This window comes from Psammomys obesus, unplaced genomic scaffold (assembly GCF_907164565.1).
Source record: "Psammomys obesus unplaced genomic scaffold, mPsaObe1.curated_primary_1811, whole genome shotgun sequence".
Taxonomy (NCBI): Eukaryota; Metazoa; Chordata; class Mammalia; order Rodentia; family Muridae; genus Psammomys; species Psammomys obesus.
This window is the reverse complement of record NW_026596120.1, coordinates 15,307,487-15,329,143: the sequence shown is the minus strand read 5'-3', so window position 1 is coordinate 15,329,143 and position 21,657 is coordinate 15,307,487. Positions and strand designations below refer to the sequence as shown.

General features: G+C 42.9%; 1 protein-coding gene across 1 annotated transcript in view; it reads left to right on the top strand.

Annotated features, from left to right (window-relative positions):
- LOC129693156 (collagen alpha-4(VI) chain-like) overlaps positions 1 to 21,657 on the top strand; it is a 112,853-nt gene that overhangs the window by 53,569 nt on the left and 37,627 nt on the right. The window contains exons 16-21 of the mRNA XM_055629840.1: positions 500 to 571; positions 2,324 to 2,350; positions 3,646 to 3,690; positions 7,004 to 7,057; positions 11,971 to 12,033; positions 12,524 to 12,589. Of these exons, the coding sequence (XP_055485815.1) occupies positions 500 to 571; positions 2,324 to 2,350; positions 3,646 to 3,690; positions 7,004 to 7,057; positions 11,971 to 12,033; positions 12,524 to 12,589 (327 nt within the window). The remainder of the gene's footprint in view (positions 1 to 499; positions 572 to 2,323; positions 2,351 to 3,645; positions 3,691 to 7,003; positions 7,058 to 11,970; positions 12,034 to 12,523; positions 12,590 to 21,657) is intronic.

The window sequence follows — 21,657 nt, the reverse complement described above, 5'->3', positions numbered from 1 at the left end:
AACCAACCAACCAACCAACCAACCAACCAACCAACCAACCAACCAACCAACAAACCAACAAACAAGCAAACCCACCCCAGGCCTAAGTAGGATCCAACAAAGTTGATCTCAACAGAAAAAGTTGCTGATATAAAGAGTTGACAAACAGGGACCTTTGGGGCAGGAAGGGTGTCACTGACAAAATGTTAAACAATGGCTCATTCTCTGTGAGACCATAGTTTGAGCAGTCTGAAGGGAATGTTAAGACAAATCTGAGGTTTGAATTCTGAAGTTTTGTGGGGATAAACATATCATTTCCCCCCCTGGGGCCTCGGTTTGTCCAGTTGATGAATTTATAACCTGGTGACCTGTAGGTTATGTATGGTCAGCTGTTTGAAGGTGTGACAATGTAGGGACCATCTGTGTTCCGGTCCCTTTGATGGGCGTCACTGCTGGTTTGAATTGCTTTGGTGGGTATGGAGACAGTTGCCTGAGTATCTTCCTGTGTCTTTCTTCACAGGGACAGAGAGGCCCCTGGGGTCTTCCTGGACTTCGAGGTGAGGTGGGATGTCCAGGTGTGAGAGGACCTAAGGTGGGTGTGACCTTGGACTTTGAGATTCCTTTGCCTTTCGTGATTTCACTCCTTGATTTGGAGAAACATCCTGATCCCTCGCCATTGCCATCGCTATGGAATTTTAGCTCCTAAGAAAGGCTGCCTGGAAGTAAAATCTGCAGAGAGTTTGGAGGGAGGTGATCCCAGCAGACTCCAGGAGTACAGTAATGGTGTAAGATAGAGGGGAAAGAGACCTAAAAGACAACTATGAGATTCCGCCTGTGGGCAGAGCAGGGCCGTGCTGAGGTGGTCAGTATTGAACGTGAGCCTGAGCCCTGTCCCTAGACATGAGGGAGCGTGGGCTTCCACTCCAAATCCCGCCAGGAAGGAGTTGGGGGTTGGTCCTACGAGGCATTAATTCCCCAGTACCTTAGCCTATCCTGCATTTGGGCAGAGCAGTTTCTGGTCCCAGAAAAGAAGACCCTCAAGACAAGAGTTGAGCATGCTGATGGTTGGAAGGTAGCCTCGAGAACCCCGAATTTCAACAGTTAAGGGGGAGATGAGCAGAATGCCCCCCTTTAAATTATTGTATTAAACAGTTCTGAAGCTTCTAGGATTGGAGGATCTCCTTCAGTAAACTCAGAAGAATTATCTACAGCATCAAAGTCCTAAAGAGAGCTTTTCCAAACACTGTGTCCCACATGTGCCACCAAAGTGGGTTTTTTTTTTTTTTTTTTTCAGTGACTCTGTCCTGTTGTTCCCAGAAGCCTCTGCATGCTTGCCATTCAGTATGGCCTCAACTTTGTCTGAGGAAAACATGATCGTTATAAATATAAGTGGCAGGCCACTGCTGCTTTCTGAACCCCTACTATGTTTCAAGGTGCAGTTTTCACCAGGCATAGGAAGTGGGGGAAATTCCGTGAGACTCATTACATTCACTGGAGGGAGAGAGGAGCTTTCAGTTTGATCTACTAAGTGTATTTCCTTCAAGTGAGGTATCAAGATTTTGTAAACACATCAATGGTTTAAAAATCTCACCAAGCCCAGTTTCTTCCTTTCTCTCTCTCTCACTTCCTCCTCTCCTCTCCTTTCTTCCCTCCCACCTTTCCTCCTCCCTCCCTCCTCTCTTCTCCTTCCTTCTTCCTTCCCTCCGTTCTGTCCTTTCCTTCCTCCCCCTCTGTCTCTAGCATGTAGGACTACATCTAAGGTCTCACATGACCTAAGCAAGCACTCTGCCACCGAACTATACCCCAGTCCTCAGTTCTTTTCATCTTAATTTTGATTAATATGTATCTATGAATGAAGTCTTATTTCAGTAGCTGCACATAGATGACATCAGTCAAACCTAAGCCTCTTCCTGCCCTTCTGCTCTGCCCCATTACCTCCCCAACCTCTAGTGATCAGTATTCTACATTTGAGGTTGACTTTTTATTTTTACTTTTAAGAACTTCTATAAATGTATTACTAGTCTTTTTGTGTGTAGCTTATTTAACACAATGCCTTACAGTTCCAAAATGACAGAATGTTTCTTTTCTTTCTTTTTTAAATGGTTGAATAATCTTCCATTGTGTGTGTGTGTGTGTGTGTGTGTGTGTGTGTATGTATGTATCACACTTAAAAAATCCATTCCTTTATTGATGGATACCCAGGTTGATTTCCTAGCTTGTTTATTGTAAATATTGATGTATAAGTGCAGGAATGTTTTTATTTTTATTTCATTTTGCATGATAACTTCACCACTCTTTTGGGTCTATATACAGCTTAATTAATTTTGTTTCTTCATAACTTCAGGGAGCAAGAGGATTTTCAGGAGAAAAGGTATGACTATCTTCCCTTTTCTGGCCCTGGGTGACAGCACCACTGGAAAACCCAGTGCTGAGTCTGTGCCCTATTCTATGGCTTGAGTGAAATTTCAGATTCTTAGACAAGGAAGTAGGCCTTGCCTGGCTGACGGGTGACTGTTTGGAAAACAAATATTTAAGCTCAAAGACTGTGACATACAATGCTATTGGCAAGCCTAGATAACGCTGTAATAGTTGAACTAGCCTATCTGTCACACACATGATGCTCTGAAGAGAGGAGGCTCTGAGTTCATGGTGTGGAGGGGAGAGTGGGGTCAGGATGTAAGATATGGGGGAGGAGTGACAAAATGGGTGTCACAATAAATGAATAACTTTGACTCCAGATTCGGAATCAAGGTATCTATTTGTTCACTTATTTGCTCCAGAAATACATCTTTCATATCCTCTGTGTTCCCCTCATTACCATGGGGGAACATTTACAAGATGATAAGACAGACCAGGACTCTGGGGCTGAGCTTACTCATGTGTTCTAGAACCTTCCATCATCTTCCCAGGCCTGTGGCAAACGTGTCACATCAGCTCCAAGTCAAGATCTTGATGTGCTTCTTGTTGTATGCTGATTCAATTTTGTTTGACTTTCTTGGGTGGACTGTAGGGATAAACCCACTCTTTCGAAGTAGCTTTCATCTGGCTTACAAAACTCTGATTGTTTTTCTTCAAAAGATGCAGTGTGTGTGTGTGTGTGTGTGTGTGTGTGTGTGTGTGAGAGAGAGAGAGAGAGAGAGAGAGAGAGAGAGAGAGAGACAGAGAGAGAGAGAGAATTTCATTTATGTTTTAAGACATGGTCTCACTAACAAGCCCAGGCTGGCTAAACTCTTGATCCTCCTGCTTCAGACTCCTGAATGCTGGGATTACAGGCATGGCCATGGCCCACACTAGCTACATGGCCATTTTCAGAATGTGACAGCCAGTGGGACACTTCATCCAGTTTGGCAAAGGACTTGCTTATTGTCGATGTTTCAAAGTGAAAGGAGTCTATTTCTTGCCACATATGTGTGCCTTGCCTCCTTCTCTTCCCTCTCCTATCCTTCCGCCTGGAATGGTCTGGAAAAGCCGTAAGAAAGGTTTTTGGAAGACCAGATAGTTACTTTTCAAATAGGGTGTGGTGTTAACATTGTTTCAGAAGCGCTACACTCTTCTGTCAGCCAAAGAAGAAATAGTAGCAAGGAAATTAACACAGAAGAAACACTGCACCCCTCCCCCCCCACCGGTGTTTCTCTCCTCTCTAACCTCTGCCCTTCCTTTGCCCAGGGCAGCCCTGGTGAGGGAGGCGCTGCTGGCTTAGATGGAGAACAGGTATGGGACTATCTTGCTTTATATTTTCTGCTCACTACTCTGGCATTGTTTTATTTCTGTGTGTATGTGTGCGTGTTACTGCACACACGCAGGTTGCAGGAGTTTGTACTCTCCTTTTACCTTGTGGGTCCTGAGATTGAATTCAAATAGCCCGGTTTGGCAACAAGTACCTTTATGTGCTTTATGTATCTTGTCATCTCCTTATCTATCTATCTATCTATCTATCTATCTATCTATCTATCTATCTATCTATCTATCTATCCAGGGTCTCCCTGTGTAGTCCTGGCTGGCCTAGAACTTGCTATGTAGTTCAAGCTGGCCATGAACTCAGAGTTCTACCTGATTCTGCCTCCTGAGTGCTGGGATTAACCACAACTGGCTCCTTATCTTTTCACCAACCACCTTCATTTCATCAAACTTTTCTTTCTTATATCTGAGAAACACCTTACATCAATATTTTAAATTAATTACATATAACTTTGAAAGAGTGATTTTTAAAAAAAAATTGAAAATTTATTTTTTTCATTGGCAGACTGGACTGGACTGAAGAACAACTTTTGACTCTTAAAAAGGCTTTTGTAATTTCATTACATGCACACACACACACACACACACACACACACACACACACACACTATGTAGTTTGATTTTACACTCCCGTTATCTTATCTCCCTCATTCCACTCAACTCTGCTTCTTTCCAAGTCCCCTTCCTATTTTCATGTCATTTTGTTGGTGGCCCCTGCTTTAGGTTAGGCTTGGGTGCATAAGCGTAAGAGGTTATTTTGTCAAGCAAGGGCAGCTCACCAGTGGCTACAACACCGAGGACTCTGATCCCCACCTCAAGGCAACCATTAATCATCTGGCTTCCTGGGAGAGGGTGTGGTCTCTCCATTCCACACTGGAATGTTGGTAAGACCAGTCTTGTGCACACATCCACTGCCGCTGTGAGTTCAGGATGTAATAGCCATGTCGTGTCGGGAAGGCAGCTTCATACCGCATTCTTCCCCATCTTTTGGCTCTCACATTCTACCTGCCTCCTTGTTCATAGTGTTGCCTTGGAGGGAAAAGTAACCTTTTATTTCACAGTATTCACAGAATACTTCAAAATTTCAATTAGTACGTAAAAATGACGGCATCTTCATACACATTTGCCAATATCCTTTGTTCCTATTCATTTCTCTCTCCCACTTTCCCTCCTTTCCCGTCCCCCTCTTGCTTTCTTTTCTCCACCACAGATAATCCTCTCATTTGTTCTCATATTGGTCTGGCATATATACTGTTACAAGGAGGACAGCTTTTCTTGATTAGTCATTTTAACAGGCACACGCAGCAAGGTTTAAACTGATGTTTGTCCCCATTCCAATACAAGGATCTTTAACTCCAGCCACCCTCTCCCAGATGGCCTATTATTGTCCTGAATTTCATTTCCATCTTACATTTTGTTAAGTTCCAGCAATCAGACATTAAAAAAAGGTTTATGTTTGTGTGCATGTGTGAACATGCGTGAAGGTGCCTGTGGAGGCCAGAAGAGGGCATTACATTCCTGGTAGCCAGAGTTACAGGCTGTTGTGAGCCACCATGTGGATCCTGGGAAATAAACCTGGGTCCTATGGAAGAGCAGCAAGTGCTCTTAGCAATGGAGCCATTTTCCCAGCCTTGGGCTTTATTGTTAATATTGTTTTAAATAGCTGACATTCTCTTAGCTTTACTCCAATATTTATTAGCATCACAGATAGCTTCCTTATAATAGTTGATATTTTCATAACAACAACAACAAAACCCAAACAATCAACCAAACAAAAAAACCCAGAAGAAATAAAATACAGACTTTCTGTTAACAAGAGTCAGGCTCATGATAAGCTTCCTTGGCTTTTGTTTCTCGCAACCTCTTTGTTTTATGTTTTCTTTTCCTTTTTTATGCAAAAGATAGCTCACTGAGTAAACAATTCTGTTTTGAGAGTTCTCCTTTCTCAGCATGACATTTCTTAGTTTCTGGCTTCTTTTGCCTTAGATCTTTCATTATTACTGTTAAGAAGCTATCTGTCAAAATAATTATTTCTCAGCAAGCAGCATTTCAAAAATATATATCAGGTTGCATAAAAAAAATCCCCATTGCTGTTAGTTTTGACAGTTTCAATATGATGTATCCAGGTGTACGTTTCATTTTATTTATTCTGCTTGGAACTTGTTAAGCTTTTGGATCTATTTATGCCTTCTACAGATCTTAGAAAATCCTCAGAAAATTACCCTATTGGAATTTTTAGCTTTTGTATTGTGTCCGTCAGCTTCCCATCACATAATGAAATGCCCAAGGTAATTTGCATATAAAGAGAAAAGGCTTATATTCATTCATGATTTTAGGATTTGAGTCCATGGTTGGGTGGATCCATTTCTCTTAAGCCCTTGATGGGGGAGTCACAGAGAACAATGGTGGGGAGAGTGTGGTGGAGAGATCTGCTCACTTGCTGATTGGAAAGAAGGAGAAAAAGAAGAAAGGTCTGGGGTCTCAGAGTCCCCTTTAAGAGCTTTATCTAGTGGCCTGAGGACTTCCCACCAGGCCCTGCCTCTTAAAGGTCCATAGCATCTCCTAGCACTAGCACAATGGGACCAAGATTCAGCACATAGACCTTGAAGAAGGGAGGACAGCCAGGACATAAAGCATAGCATCCGGTTCCTTTACTTCCTTCATTTCAGTGGTTCTCAACCACGGAAAGTTTTTTAAAACTTTACTCTCTTCTGTTTACTCTGCTATTTAACACATCAATTGAATTTTAAATTCATTTCTTTCTTTCTTTCTTTCTTTCTTTCTTTCTTTCTTTCTTTCTTTCTTTCTTTCTTTTTTTCTTTCTTTTTTTGAGACAGGGTTTCTCTGTGTAATCTTGGCTCTCTTGGACTCACTCTGTAGACAAGGCTGGCCTCGAACTCACAGAGATCCACCTGCCTCTGCCTCCCTGAGTGCTGGGATTACAGGCATGCACCGCCACCACGCATGGCTTCACTTACATTTTCCAGTTCAAGAATTTCTCTTTGTTTCTCTTAAAATCCTACCTGTGTCCTACTTTTTCTTCATTGAGAACCCTAAGCATTTCTTTTTGTTCGTGATCTTATTAGTGCACCTCAGGGTAGTTTTAATTTATGTGGCATTTGAAATTGTTCTGGTGCGAGAGTTACTCAGAGCCCCTGATCTGCCCTGTTGTCAAAAGTGCTAATGCACATCCCACTCTTGGCTAGAATGTAAAACTACAGGATAAAAGCTTCAGGAGTGACTAATCGTAGAATGATTCCTTACATGTTTATTTTTCTTTTCCTAGGGTGATCGTGGAGCCAAAGGGTTGTCTGGAGAGAAAGGAAGCAGAGGCAATAGGGTAAAGTATGCTGGTGTTTTTACCTCTGTCATCTTTCTCATGCACAAACAGACACCAACAGTTTAAGCTGTGGCAAGGAACCGTCTAGTGGTTGAGGCTGACTGCGTGTGAAAGGCAGGTCATGTTAGACGACTCTTTGAAAGCTTTCCTCAGGGCCTGAAGGGTGGGTATTGAAACGAGTTGCATGAGTGTAGGACCTAAACCTTGCGCTTTGTACAGTGAGCTCATTGCTCTGTGGCTCATAAGTCCCTGTCACTGATGGCATAGTCTCTCACCAGGACTCTCCATCCTCATTCCCAGCCAAACTATACCACCCTCCGCCTCTAGGATATTCTTCATGCTTACATGCCCCCTCACCGTGCTTGCCTTTTCCATGATCCCACTTCAGTGATCAATTGAATATTAACCTGCTTTTAATTGTCTAGTTCCCTTTCCTTCTTTCTCGTGATGGTTTCCTTGATGTTATGTGAGACTTTTCCTAGGGAGATGTGAACCGATGCCTCCTCACCCCAGATAGCAAACCAAGTGCAGAACAAAGTGATGATTCATGAGTTTACTGGGGTTACTTTCAAATGTTTGAGTGAAGGGTTACTTATGAGGTATGTATGACTCAAAAGAAACTGTTTCACCACAAAGCCCACCACAGCATGGGTGATGCCTCAGAGAAGCTGCAATCCTAGAATTTCATGTACAATTTGCAGACAGCTGGAAAGGTCAAGCTACAGAGTCTTCTCAGGCAGACTGGCTGGTCAGAGCATCTCCTTTCCCTTGGGAAAGACTTGTGAGCCCTAGATATTTCAGGAACTTCCTGAGACTTGTGAGTTGCTTACTTCTCGGATCCATGGTAGCCTCTCTCCAGGATAAAATGTTTCAGTTTGGAGAAGTTGCTATACAATTCTCCACTGTGCTAGTTTATAGGGCTATCCCTTTTTTATACATCTTTGATGGTGAGTATTTACTGTCTTCTGTCCTAGTTTTAGTTCTGTATAGGGGAAGGGAGATACCTGTTGCATGTACTTCACCTCTCCCATTCTGTGCCCCTGACAGACATTACTAATTGAGCATAGAGTCCAACTTGGCTGGAGGAACATTATCAACACAGTTAAGAGTCAGCATTTATTGGTTGCTAGGTTTACATAGGAGGTTAAATTTATTTGCTTGTCATTGCTTGTACTCTGTGTGAAATTAAAGTAGTGCTTTTATTCATGCATGATCAGCAGTGTGGACCATGTTTCTGATAAGTGAAATAGAAGGGAGAGAGTCAAAAGGAACATCTCTTTAAGGTTTACTTTCCAACTAGATAGTCTGTATAGAAGGGAGAGAGTCAAAAGGAACATCTCTTTAAGGTTTACTTTCCAACTAGATAGTCTGTCAGGAACCATTGTGTTAAAGAAGCTCATTAGGCAAGTGGGCCTTCTGGAAGGAGATCTGGTATTTTGAAAAGTCTGTACCATGATACACCCCAGAATTGCTTCCAGTCTCTGACTCTCATTCTTTATGCACTGCTGAATCTTTCTATAATCTGATATGGTGTGAATTAGCACTTTCTGGGAATTTACTACTGTTCAGATGAATTAATTCCCAATTATGGAATTTCTGACTTGATTCAAACAATTTTAAAAGTTAAATTGTTTTAGAACTTTTAAAACACCTTTGGAAAATTTATGGCTACAATAAATACCTTTGTGGACCTCCAGATGCCTCACCAGGCGACAGGCTTGAGACAGATTTGTGTCTTCAAGCTAAGCCTTCATTATGAATCCTGGTATATACCATAAATATAAGTTGGTTTAGACTTCCCATGAGCTCAAATTATAATGGGACTACCAAGAAATGTCTAATTAAGTACAAACCTTGATGTCATTATATACAAACTTTCTGTTGTAATTCCTTATACCTTGTCACCTTATGGCATTATATACTGTCATTTTAAATTTACTTTGTTTCTTAAAATGAAAGACAGATAAAATTATTGTCTTGAACTCAGTATAAACTTAGAGATAGCTGAAAAATGTTTAGCTAGGTCAGTCTTAATTGAAAAGGCATATATTCTTGTAACTTTTAGATTCTATTAACCTTTAGGCCTTGTCAACCTTTCTTATTCTGAACTCACTATAGACTTACATACCAGATACATAGATAATAAATGTTTAGTTTTAAAACATGTAACCTGTTGTATTTTAGAATTAATCTGCTTTTGTAATTAATTGCCGTTTTGACTATGAGGTAATTTCTTTTCTGGGAGCTTTCTCTCAGAGGTATAAAGGATATACAATAAATGGTAGCCAAAGACACTCACACACACAATTGGCAGAAGCCTGGTAGTGGAAGCCCATTGAATGAAAGCTGGCTGAAATTCCCTTCATCCATGAGTTGCAAACATGTATTTATATATGAATTTACATGTAAATATGTACGTCTGTCTGTTTTTTGTTCATATGTTACATGTGTGTATGTCAATTGTCTGTCTGTATGCAATGAGCTCCTTTTGTATTGTCCATTGAATGTGTGTATGAAATGAACAGGTCTATATGACTGATTGTCTATGTGTACATATGGACTAATACTATGGAACTGGAAGCCTAAACTTGCTGCAATTTCTACAGAGGAGATGTTAGCAGAAGTCAACATCATCATCACATGTAAGCTTGTGGGAATTTGTTGAAGTCAAAGCTCTTAACTTCATCCACCTTTTCCCCTTGAGTATGTGTGCGTGAATGGTCTTTGCTTACTTTCTTCCCCCCTTTTCTTACCAATTTACAAACACAAGTTAACAGCGATTCAGGTTCTAACTATCAGCTTAGGACAAGCAGGAAAAGGTTTACTCTAGCCTGTGGAGGCCTCTGCAGGGGCCTGCCCCATCACAGGAGCTAATATCAGATCAGAGAGTACCTTTATACAACCCCTCGCAGTTAGTTTTCCTCCTTAGTAGCAATGTAACCAGTCCCTAGACCTAGAGAAGGAATCCTGAGCTCTCTCTCCTATTTCTTTTCCTTTCAATCATCTTTTGTGATCAGTTGCTCATCAGTTGCTTGAGCCATCAGGTAGGCGACCCAAGAGATAAAACAAACAGGGGAACTCCGCATCCTGTCCCAGATCCTACCCTGGACCCTGGAGCCTTGCCAAAGCAGAGAGACTTTGTCAATCAGACCCTAGAAGAACTTGACAATAGTCCGGCTGAAAACTAGAACTTTGTGGGTCGGAGTTTGGAGCCAGTGTGGGGCACCATGCTTCCACGACACAAAAACCTTTACATTTCAGTTAAATTGAGCCAAATTCAATAAATGTCCATCAGGTGCCTCCTACCCATGAGGGCATTTTGCTGTCTGCAGGGAGTAGTTCAAAGATAAATAAGTCATGGATCTGGGCAACAGAGGGCTAATAACCTGTATAGGAAATACAGTTTGTACAAGGACTGTATGTAAGATATGATAAAGGATGTAAATAAAGAATTAATAGGACACGGTTGAGGAAAACAGAAAGGGTCTTTCCCCTCCATTTGGGCACCACCAGTATCAGTCGAGCGTCTGTTGGAATCCAGACACAATTTAGAATGGGGAGTAAAGCATATGTGGCTGTGCCTTCCAGGACTGGCTTTCCTGGGGAGAGGCAGACATTGGTGAAGTAATCGTCAAAGTAGATTTAAGCTCACCACTGAAGCAAATACAGAAATAGCGAAATGACAAGGTGGGACAGGCTAATGCATTCAGGTAGGTTTTTTTTTTTTTCTCATGAAGTGAAGATGTGACGAAGCATAAAGGACAAATAACTAAGAGGCCAAGATGGCTACCACTGGTCCTGAGGTCCTGTGGGACATTTGGGCAGAGACAGAGGGATAGAGGGTACCCTAGAGGGGAAATCGTGGGGTTCTTTTCCCCCAGATTTCTGTGCTACCACTGGTCCTGAGGCCCTGTGGGACTTTTGAGCAGAGACAGAGGGATAGAGGGTACCCCAGAATTCCAGGGGCCAGGGGTAATCGTGGGGTTCTTTTTCCCCAGATCTCTGTGAGAATGGATGGGTATGTCAGTTGGGAAAAAGTCACAAGGAAAAGTGCAGAGTTCTGAAGACTCAGGGTAGGAAGGAGGACTTCAATTCTGCAGGGAGTAGAAGATGAGTCAGAAAGACATAAGGGCTAGGAGGAATGTCCTGAAAGCCAAGTTGAGGTCCACTCAGTGCATTTTTTTTTTTTTTTTACTTTTGTTTTTCCTCCCACTGAGTCATTAGGGGCTATGGGCTGTTTCTGGGTAAGGGTAAGGAAGGCACCACTGAGGCTACAGGCACAGGATGGCTCTGGAGAATGTGTGATTTAGAAAGGGCCTAGGAAGGAGGATGATAAGTCACAGTGGGACCCCTGCATCCAACTAGGTATCGAATGTTTTAAATTTCTTATTTAATTTTTATGTTTAAATTAAATTTAAATTTAAATATGAAACTCCTAAAATGGCCCTATAAGGTCACACCTTACCCTCTTAAGTGCTAGAGTCTATCAATGATCATTCCTCCTCCTTCTACCCACGGGCACTTACTGTTAATCATACCCAGATGCATGGTAGGTAAAGCAGCCACGACTACTGCCCCCTCGTGTGATTCTTTATAGAACATCAAGGAGAGGTGAAAAGATCCAGAGCTGAGACCCAGGGAGGCCTGGGTCCCAGTGTATGCAGAAGGACTCATTCTTGACATGTGAGAGTCACGTGTGCTAATGCATACACAGGGCCCAGCATAGGATTTCCAGAAATGCTATGTTAATGTCTCCCCCAACCATGCCATTTTGACTGTGAATATGTTACCCTTTAAGTACTAAGATGTCCTGAAAATCTGATCCTCATTTCCCCTCTTAATACCTTCTTTTTAAGCATCGAGTGATTTTATGATGTGATTCGTTTCTCACTTTCTTTTCTTTGTAATTTAAGGGTTTGACAGGACTGCCTGGACAAGCTGGACATCGTGGGGAGCCTGGGCTGAGGGGAGATCCTGTGAGTGATGGCTGCGGGGTTTCTTCTGCTTTACTACCGAGGACATGAGAACTGTGCTGAGGCAAAGATTGATCTAGCGCTGGCTAATGAGGCATCTGTTCAGTCTGTCTTTATTGCATTGAAATGAACTAGGGATCTGAAAGTCAAGCCATCTTACAGAAGCTCTGCTGTGTGAAGAGTTGGGACTGTAATTGGATTGGGCATCTGGGATTATTACATAAACAGGTCTGGGCAATGGAAAGGGCCCTCCTTGACAGCCACCTCCTTTCACTGGTACAACAAATAGAACCCAGAACCCTGGACATGATATGCAGTTGCTCTGCCTCAGTGTTGGCTCTCCAGCCCTTCCTCCTTTTCCTTAAAACCATTCTTCCTTTTGTCTCTTTTCCTTTTTCTAAAATATATATATATATATATATATATATATATATATATATATATATATTAATTTATCTGTCCATCTGAGGAAGGCCAACTTTTGTTTTCTCAGGGAGAACCTGGAATTGATAATTCCATCCAAGGCCCCAAGGGAGAAAAGGGAAGGCGTGGCAATCAGGTAAGCTGGACACAGTTTGCTTGTGGGGATTGACATTTGCAGAAATGACTATGTGCTCTTTCAGAACACTTGGACACTTTGCTTGAACCCCCATAGGAGACCAAAGAACAAAGCCACAAGATTCCCATTTTCCGTAGAGACAGGAGCCCTGATTGCCAACCCCCCCCCCTTCCTTGTCCTTGAGTATCTTGTCTTTATCATCTCTTTTCCCTGCATGAATCCCCGCTCCCCTACTGTATCCTAGCAACTTTTAAAAAGGGATCTTCCAGCTTCAGTTTCTTTCCTAAAACGAAAGCATCAGACTGAGGGAGGTCTAGATTCTTTGGTTTGAATTTCCCCACTCCTGGAATGCTGTGTTGGTTTAAAAGTCATGCAGCTGCCTTGCTTTTTGTCACAGCCGGAGCTGACTGGTGTGAGTTAAGTGGTAGACAGTTGTGAAGTGGGTGTCTGTCTAGTTTTGAAGACTGGCGCCATTAGGGGGAAAAGAGGCTTGTCAGTTTGACAGATGCTAATGTCTTAGAAGCCAGTTTTAGATTTTTTTTTATGTCTCAGACATTAAAATACACGATTCTGAAAAATGACTAAGATAACGAGTGTCTCGGTCCTCGTAGCTCATCTTTCCTAATTTTTGGGCTCAAGGACTGCATGACAAATGTTTGCAACTGGAAGGGAAGCTTTATTTGAGTCCCAATTTTGGTTCCTATGACAAAACCACAGGGCATAGTTTCTCCTCTGTAGATCATGGCTAGCTAGAGTCATGTTCTGTATGTCCAGATCCTGAGTGAAATTTAGCTTGGGGCCAGGTCATTTTTCTGTCACTGTGTGGGAAAACTGTTTCATCCTGTCACTGATCACCGTAGTGTTGAACGAAGGGCACTAAGTTGTTTCCCTCAGTGTGCCGTGATCGGAGGGCCCAGTGAATGACCGCTCACGGGGACTGAGCTAAGCACAGAGTGAGGAACCAACCCTTAAGCCCTGGGCGTTGGGATCCTCACCCGGAAGATGAGCAGATAAGCAATCCGGTTTCTGTGAGCCTTTGGTTGCCATGGCAAGAAACATGATGAACGCAGCATAGCCGTGGAGTGCTCATGGCTTACTGCTACGAAGGAGTCCAGGCTTCTGAACACACTATTCAGTGTGGCGGGCGCCACAGCACCACAGCTGTGGTGAGAGCTCACCACCGCGGGCTTCTGAAGGTCTCCACTCCTGACTTCAGCCTGTTAACCTGGGCTCCGTTCCTGTACTGTGTGGGGAACAGAAATTGTAACTGTTTCAGACAGTGTCATGTTCCATTGTTTTTCTGTATTTCTTGTGGTTTCTTCTCCAATGCTGGGCTCAAAGAAGGGTGCTAATGAAATATCCTTTGGAACAGAAAAAGAGTGTGTTTTTTGAAATATCCTTTGAAGAGATTCAGATTATAGCAAGTTACTCTTTTATGTAAGCGGTGCTTGCTGACAGTGGAGTCTGCCTGCGATTAGAAGGTAGACCTCCAGGGGGCAGTCTTTCCTTGCTGTTAGTTCTGAGGGACCCTGGGATCAGTGTCACAGTTGAGCCTGGAAAATTCCTCCGTGAAATAGTGTTTCCAACCAAGCAGAAAAATTGTATTACATACCTAGTATAGGAAAAGGGTGGAGAACCAATTGTGTAGGTCAGGAGTGTAAAAGCAAAGCAATCTCAGAGAGGGAGAGGGAGAAGGAGAGAGAAAGAGAGAGAGACAGAGAGAGACAGAAAGAGACACAGAGAAAGTCTCATGCTCGTGGAGGCCAGGGGTTGACACTGGTTATCTTCCTTAAAGAAGACTTATCTCCAATTATTTTTATTGCAGTGATTTTAAAAAATAATTAAAGATTAGACCGGGCATGTGGCTCAGTTGGTAGAGCCTTGCCTAGCATACACAAAGTCCTCGGTTTGAACCCCAGCGTTCATAAACTGGGCACGATGGTGCACGCCTGTGAGCCCAGCACTTTGGAGCTGTAGCAGGAGGACTGGATGTTGAAGCTCATCCTTTGTTCCATAGTGAGTGCTAGGCCATCCAGGCTGTATGCCTGAGGCCCTGTCTCAAAAGTAAAAGATGGAACTATTCAGCATCCAATAATAAGAGGTCATTTATATACATGGTGTTAACTTCACACTTAGTAGTGTTACCCAATGAAACAGAACAAAGAGAACTACTTATTTCCGTTGTGGGTTTGATACAGTCTTATGTGTAGCCCTGGCTGGGCTCAAACTCCTTGCCTACCTTCCTGCTCTAGCCTGTGAAGTTCTGGAATTACAGGCTCGAGCCACCATGCCTGCTTTTCTACGTATTGTTCTTTGCCCTTCTTCTTTCCTCTCCTTTCTCCTCCCTCTTTCTTCATCCCCTTTTCTTTTTCTGGGAATTGAAACTGGGACCTTTTGAAGTCAGGCAAGTACTCTACCGGTAAGCTTACGCCATATGCCAGACAACTGTTTCTCCGTATGGAAAATACCCATGGCGTACTAGTAAGTGAGAAGAGCAAGTCTACAAGGATGTATTCAACTTGAGACCAAATTTGTAGGGGAAGAAAGAAACCCCTGTCTCTATCACCAGAATGTATGCGTTTCTTTCCCTCTGTGTTCTGGTTGACGTACTTCACGAAGAGCTCGTGTTACTTTTTATTTTGAAAAAAATGTCTAGTTCTACAGGAAAAAAATGTAGTTGTAGGGATGAAGAGCATCCGTTACCACATTTGCGTGTGTGTGTGTGTGTGTGTGTGCGCACATGTTTGTATGAGCATGTGTGTGAGCATGTTTCTGTGTGAGTGATGTTTTCTTGGGCCCCTTGAAGATGAATTAAAAGCATTGTAACACATTACCCACAAGGAAAAGGCCACCCTTCCACATTGACACAAGGGGGCCCTCACAAAGTATCTAGGAAATATTATTTTATTTGTAAAGGTTTTAAAAATTCGAAATAGAATTACATCACTCCCCGCTTTCCTTTTCTTCCTCTCGCCCCTCCTAACTGCCCCCCTTAATTAAAGCCCTCCCCCAGTCCTCCCCCTCACAAGTTTCTTTGATTTATTTAGTACACATGTATATAAGTATGTGTCTGCACAAATACATACATACATGTGCGCACACACATGCTGAGTGTACTTTTGTTGTCTGTGCCACGTATAAATAATACTATTTTCTAACACACAGTCCATGGTCAAATTTTTCCGCTTTTCCAATGTCTTAGTTCAGGCTACTCTAACAGAACACAGTGGACAGGTTGCATCACTCAACATATAGTTTCCACAGCTCCAGAGTCTGGACAGCCAAAGACCAAGGCACTGGGAGGCTGGGTGTGTAATGAGGGCCCAGTTCCTGCTTCATGCATTGCCTTCTTGGCTGTCGCCTTACACAGAGAGAGTTGGGGCACACCACACCAATCCCACACTCCTGACCCACCAGATCACCTCCCAGAGGCCATGTGCCCTGATCCCTTCACTTTGGGGATCAAATTTCAACCCATTCTTTTTAGGGGAAGCACATTGTTGGCCAGCTTTCCTAGCGCCAAGGCACTGTGCCAACCACAGGGGGAAAAGGTCATTGATGGTATTACGTAGCACTGACCCCTGAATCCTGCAATACCAACTTGCCCAGGAAGATCTGCTCACTGTTTCAAGACTGGCATGAAGTGTGTTACTGGAACTGTCACTCCTGGAATGTTCTCTAAGCCTGCTTTTCGTTTGTTTGTTTGTCAGAGCATCTTGCCTCTTCAGTTTTCCTTAACCACAGCAGCCATTGCTATTAGCTTATATGACATTGACATTCCTGACCAATTCTTTTGCCAAGCATCCCCCCGATAGCACTTGTCTGACTATTTCTCCATATCCAGAGACAGATTAATCTTTTTTTCAACAGAAGACTTAGTGAAGCTACTTGGGAGTTTGGCTTCTTTTTGGTGATGTTAGATATGGTCACTCCATTGAGTCCATGCTCATTGGCTTTCTCTCCCGTGAGCACGTTTTTCTCCCCTCTCTAATGGATAAGTAATTTGAGGGATGACGCTTACCTTGGGATGTAGCTCTTCTGTTTTCTGACAGTCTTTTATCTAGTGGCTCCAGCATCTGTCCCAGTAATTGTTTCACTATGCCAGCAGCAAAATGCTGTCTGCTGTTGAAGTGAAGAGACAATAAATCTTTTAGGAAAGAATCTTATTATATCAAGATCTATTATGAGATGTTTTATCTAGCCTTCTCTGGCATACAACCCACTTCAAAAAGAAGTCCATAGAAGTAGCATTTACTACAAAGTGGGAGGCTGTGGAAAAGACGAGGAAGAAAAAAAATTATCAATATTTCCAGTAGCTGTGAACTTCCTAAGACACAATAGCAATTAGTCTTCAGAGGAAGTCAGGTAAGGTTGCAGGGGTTTGTTAAAAATGTTTTTGTGTGTAGCATATGGTGTGAGTATATGTTCATGTATGTATGTGTGTGTGTGTGTATGGCAGATGTTGATGTGAAGTACCTTCCTTTGTTCCTCTCTACCTTATTTATGTATGTGTTTGTATGTGTGTGTGTGTGTGTGTGAGAGAGAGAGAGAGAGAGAGAAAAAGAGAGCATGTGCCATGGTACACATGTGGAGGTCAGAGCACAGCTTGTGGGAGTAGGTTTTCTCCATCTACTTTGTGGGTTCTGGGAATTGAACTCAGGATGTCAGGCTTGGTATCAAGTGCCCTTACCTGCTGAGCCATTTTGCCAGCAGCCCACCTTAGTTTTTGAGACAGGGTCTCTTCAGTGGCCCTACAGCTCACTGACTTGGCCTAGCTGGCTGCTAGTGAGCTCTGGGGATCCATTTATCTCTGTCCCCCAAGTACTGGGGTGCTTCTACTTTTATGTGGTTGCTGGGGTCCTGACTTCATGTCTCCATGCCTGTGTCACAAGTGTTTTACCCACTGAGCCATCTCCTTAGTCTCTAGCTGTTGCCACTCTCGAGATGGGACCTGGGCGAATGGAGCCTAAAAATGAGGTAGACTACTGCAAGTGTCATACAATGGCCAACTTCATTTAGAGCATTAGATGGTTTATATACTCTGAGGGTTAAGCGAGGTCATATAAGCAAAGTTCACAAGTTCAAGCTATATGCAATCACAAGGGCAGGCCTTGCCTAGAAACATTGTCCAAATAACAATGGTAAAATGATGGATGTCTGAAGTAAGCCCACTCTCGCTATACCTGAGAGGGCATGGAAGAACATTTCAAGAACAAACCCATGTTTAGAAGGAGCAGAGGTCAGGAGCATCTCGTTTTGCTTTTCTCACAGCACTCACAATTCTCCTCACACAGCTCCATTCTTGAACCGTGTTCTGACACCTAGTATAATATTTTTCTTTTCAAAAAACGGGGAAGTGCCATTTTTCCTTATTTAGGATAAAATTATTCTTTCGTGTAATTTTTTAGCATACCTTAAAAGAACAGCTCTATACCACAAGCTATCTTTTACTTTATAAACAAAAAAAATTATCTTTGTTTCATACGTGTATGTAATGTATCTCTTTGTTTGCTTTTATTTTTTATTTATTTATTTTTTTGTTTTCAAGACAGAGGCCTGGCTGTCCTGGACTCACTTTATAGACCAGGCCTCAAACACACAAAGATCTGCCTGCCTCTGCCTCCCAGTGCTGGGAGTAGCGGTGTGTGCCACCACAGCTGGTGGGTGTAACGTGTCTTGACCATGTTGACTCCTATCTCTCTGAGCACCTCCATCAGGTGCCCTTCCTACCTTCATTCCTTTTCCTCCTTTCACTCGTCTGAAACCCACTGAGTCCAGTCAGTGCTGCTGCTGGTCTGGCTGGCTCGCTCTTGTGTGGGTAACCATATCTACAGTGACGTCTTGAGTGCAACAGACATCTCATGCCCGGAAGACAGCACCTCACAGTTCTCCTCTCTACCCTCGGCTCTTTCACGCCTCCTATCCCTTTCTGCTCAGTATTGCCTGAGCCTTGACAGAGACATCCCATTCAGGGCTGAACATTCATCTGTCACGTTTACCAGTTGGTAGTCTCTGCGTTAGCTGCCGTCCACTGCAGAGGAGTCTTCTCTGGAATGGTCAACAGTAGCTCTAGCAGAGGTATTTAGAGTACAGTTTGACAACATTTCCGTTTATCAAAACAGCAGGAACAGGTTCTTCTAGGACTTCTGACCCGGTTTACGGTACCAGGCACGGATTCCCTCTTGTGGAGCAGGCTTCAAACCTCATCAGAAAAGCATTGCTTATCCCTATCACCCTCATGCCCATATTGCATCAGTGAACACGCATTCCTTGGCAAGCTGATGCCGTAGAATTCAGAGGTCAATGCTGTGTGTTCTCAAGGATGACTTTTCTCCCCCAGCACTCTGCCTAGTACCTTTTGTCACTGCGAGAGCTAGCCGGCAAGGAGGAAGTTTTCAGATCCTTTCCAGGTTGGATTTTCCATGCCCTAGACCTGATATGTGTTGTGTCCTTTGTGATGGGCCTTTACTATCTAGTTCTGGTGGGCAGTTAGCAGCAACAGCAATAGTCTGTGTTGTTTTGGTGGTCTCTAGGGCTTTTCTAACGGATCAATTGTAAGAATGTATTCCATGCTCAACACAGAGATGTTCTTCTGGGGAAAACACTCAGTCCAAATTCCGTTTTAAAGAATATTTCTAAATTAGCTTACAAAGTAGTAACTTATCATAAAGTTTTTTTTTTTGGTACATCCTTAGTTTTAGTTAACCTGTCCCTCTTCTCCTTCTCTCTCCTGCCCCTCTGCCCCATCCATGCTTTAACCTTTACTCCAATATGTCCCTTTTCTACTTTAATATTTATACCATCTCCTCATCTCTTAGGTACTTTATAAACTTAAAGACAAACAGATTTATTGTCTGTGTTGATTTTAAGGATCACCAAGAAATTATATAAAAAGTAAAAATGTAGAACGTTTACTGCATGATCCCACCTGAGTTTATAAAAAGATACTTTATATAAAGAAGATACTTTATATCTTCTTGGGAAAGCATAAACATTTTGAAACTTTCCAAGGAATAATTGGTTCCCAGTGGCTGCCTATCTTAGTCACTGTTCTATTGCTGTGAAGGGACACCATGACCAAGGCAACTCCTGTATGAAGAAGCATTTAACCGAGGGCTTGCTTGCAGCTTTAGCGGGTTAGTCCATGTTCATCATAGCAGGAAACAGACAGGCATGGTGTTGGAGCAGTAGCTGAGAGATACCTCCTGCTCCACAGACAGCAGGCAGAGAGAGACAGTGGGCTTGGAGTGGGCTTTTGTAATCTCAAAGTCCACATCTCCTCCAACAAGGTTGCTCCCACTCCAGCAAGGCCACACCTCTTACTCATTCCAAACAGTTCACCAAGTGGGTTCTGAGCATGCAAATATACGAGCCCATGCCGGTCAGTCTCATTCAAATCACCACACTGAGCTTAAGATGTTCTTCTAAGTCTGTGTTCTTTAAGGTTTATCCAATGTTTTTTTTTTTCCTTCATGTTTTTGTATATGTTCTGTGCATTCACCTGTGTTTGTGTGTTTGTATGCGTGCACATGCACATGATTGTGGGGAGTCCCAAGGCTGACATCAGGGATATTCCTTGATTGCTCTCTACCTTAATCATTGGAGCAGAATCGCTCAATAAAACCCAGAGCTCATCAACGCAGCTAGTCTAGCTAGCCAGCTTTCTTGCTCTGGGAATCCCCCCTCCCTGCTTCAAAACCCTGGGATTTCAGGAGAACACTACAGCTCCTAGTGATCTGAACTCTTGCCCCCAAGTTTTCCTGGCAAGTACTTTACCTATGGGCCCATCTCCCCAGCCCAACAGTGTGCATTTTTTTAAAAAAATCACAACACATTTAATTCTCTTAAAAACCACAAATATTTAAAAGTAAACATCAGAATCCTAAAGAATATGAAGACAAGGAGTCAGCCATTCTGGAAATGTAATTCAGATAGAAGGGCTAAACTGAGCAGTCTCCAACCCAGAGGACACAGAGGACCCAGCAGACAGCGAGTGCTTTGGCCTATCTTTCGGATGGTTTCTTTTCACAACGTCACCATCTCAGCATGGGAACACCATTTTCATTTGCATATTTTTGGCATTATCTGGTCTTGAACCAAAATCAGTACCTCTTTAAATACTGAAAATAGATCAATACTTAAAGTCCTTGAATTAGTTAGTGTCCTTGAAAAGATACAATGAGCTAGGCATGGTGGTGCACACCTGTAATCTCAACACTCAGGAGACTGAGGCAGGAGGATTATGAGATCTCCGTTAGTCTGGGCTGGTATGAGTCTCTGTCTCAAAAAATAAAAATAAAACTTGTTTTAATAGCACATGTAATCCCAAAACTTGGTTGGCAGGAGGATCTGGAGTTCAAGGCCATCCTTGGCTACATAGTGAGTTCAAAGTCAGCTTGAGCTACATGAGACAGAGAGAGAAAGAAAGAGAGAGGGAAGAGAAGAGAAAGAATATTATCATAGATACAAGGTTTCATTAACTCATCACAGAATTTAAATGAAACTATCAATAATGGTTCTACTGAAACATATCTGGCCCTTCCCATGCAGCTCTGTCTTGAAATTTTTCACACTTTTTTTGGTGTTTGGGTAAATATTTAAAAACTTTTGCATAATGTTTCTGTAAACGTCCATGCCATGTTTACACTAGCATTATGGGCTAAATTGTTTGATCATTTAGCCTTTCATAGCTAACAGAGTAACAAGAGATGGTGTTTGCTTCAGCATCATGCTCACTCTCCTCGTTCTTCCCGCCGATGAAGCAGGCTGATTATCCGAGGGATTCTTCCTGGGAATCCCATGGTCGGTGTCACCATTTCTCCTGAAACGTAGACTCATTCTATGGGCTTGATTCACTTCCCCCTTCTGACCGCTCAGAGGTGACAGCAGAGTGCCTTTCTGTGGTGGCTGCGCTCCCTTCTTTCCGTCATAACCTGTATACATCCCTTGTTCTTGGTGTCCGTCTCTCCATGTTCATGGAGACACAGCTGCCCACCTTCTTCTTTTACCTGCTACTTGGGACCCTGTGTGGACCCAGTGTGAGGGAAGACGGCAGGAGGCTTGTGTCA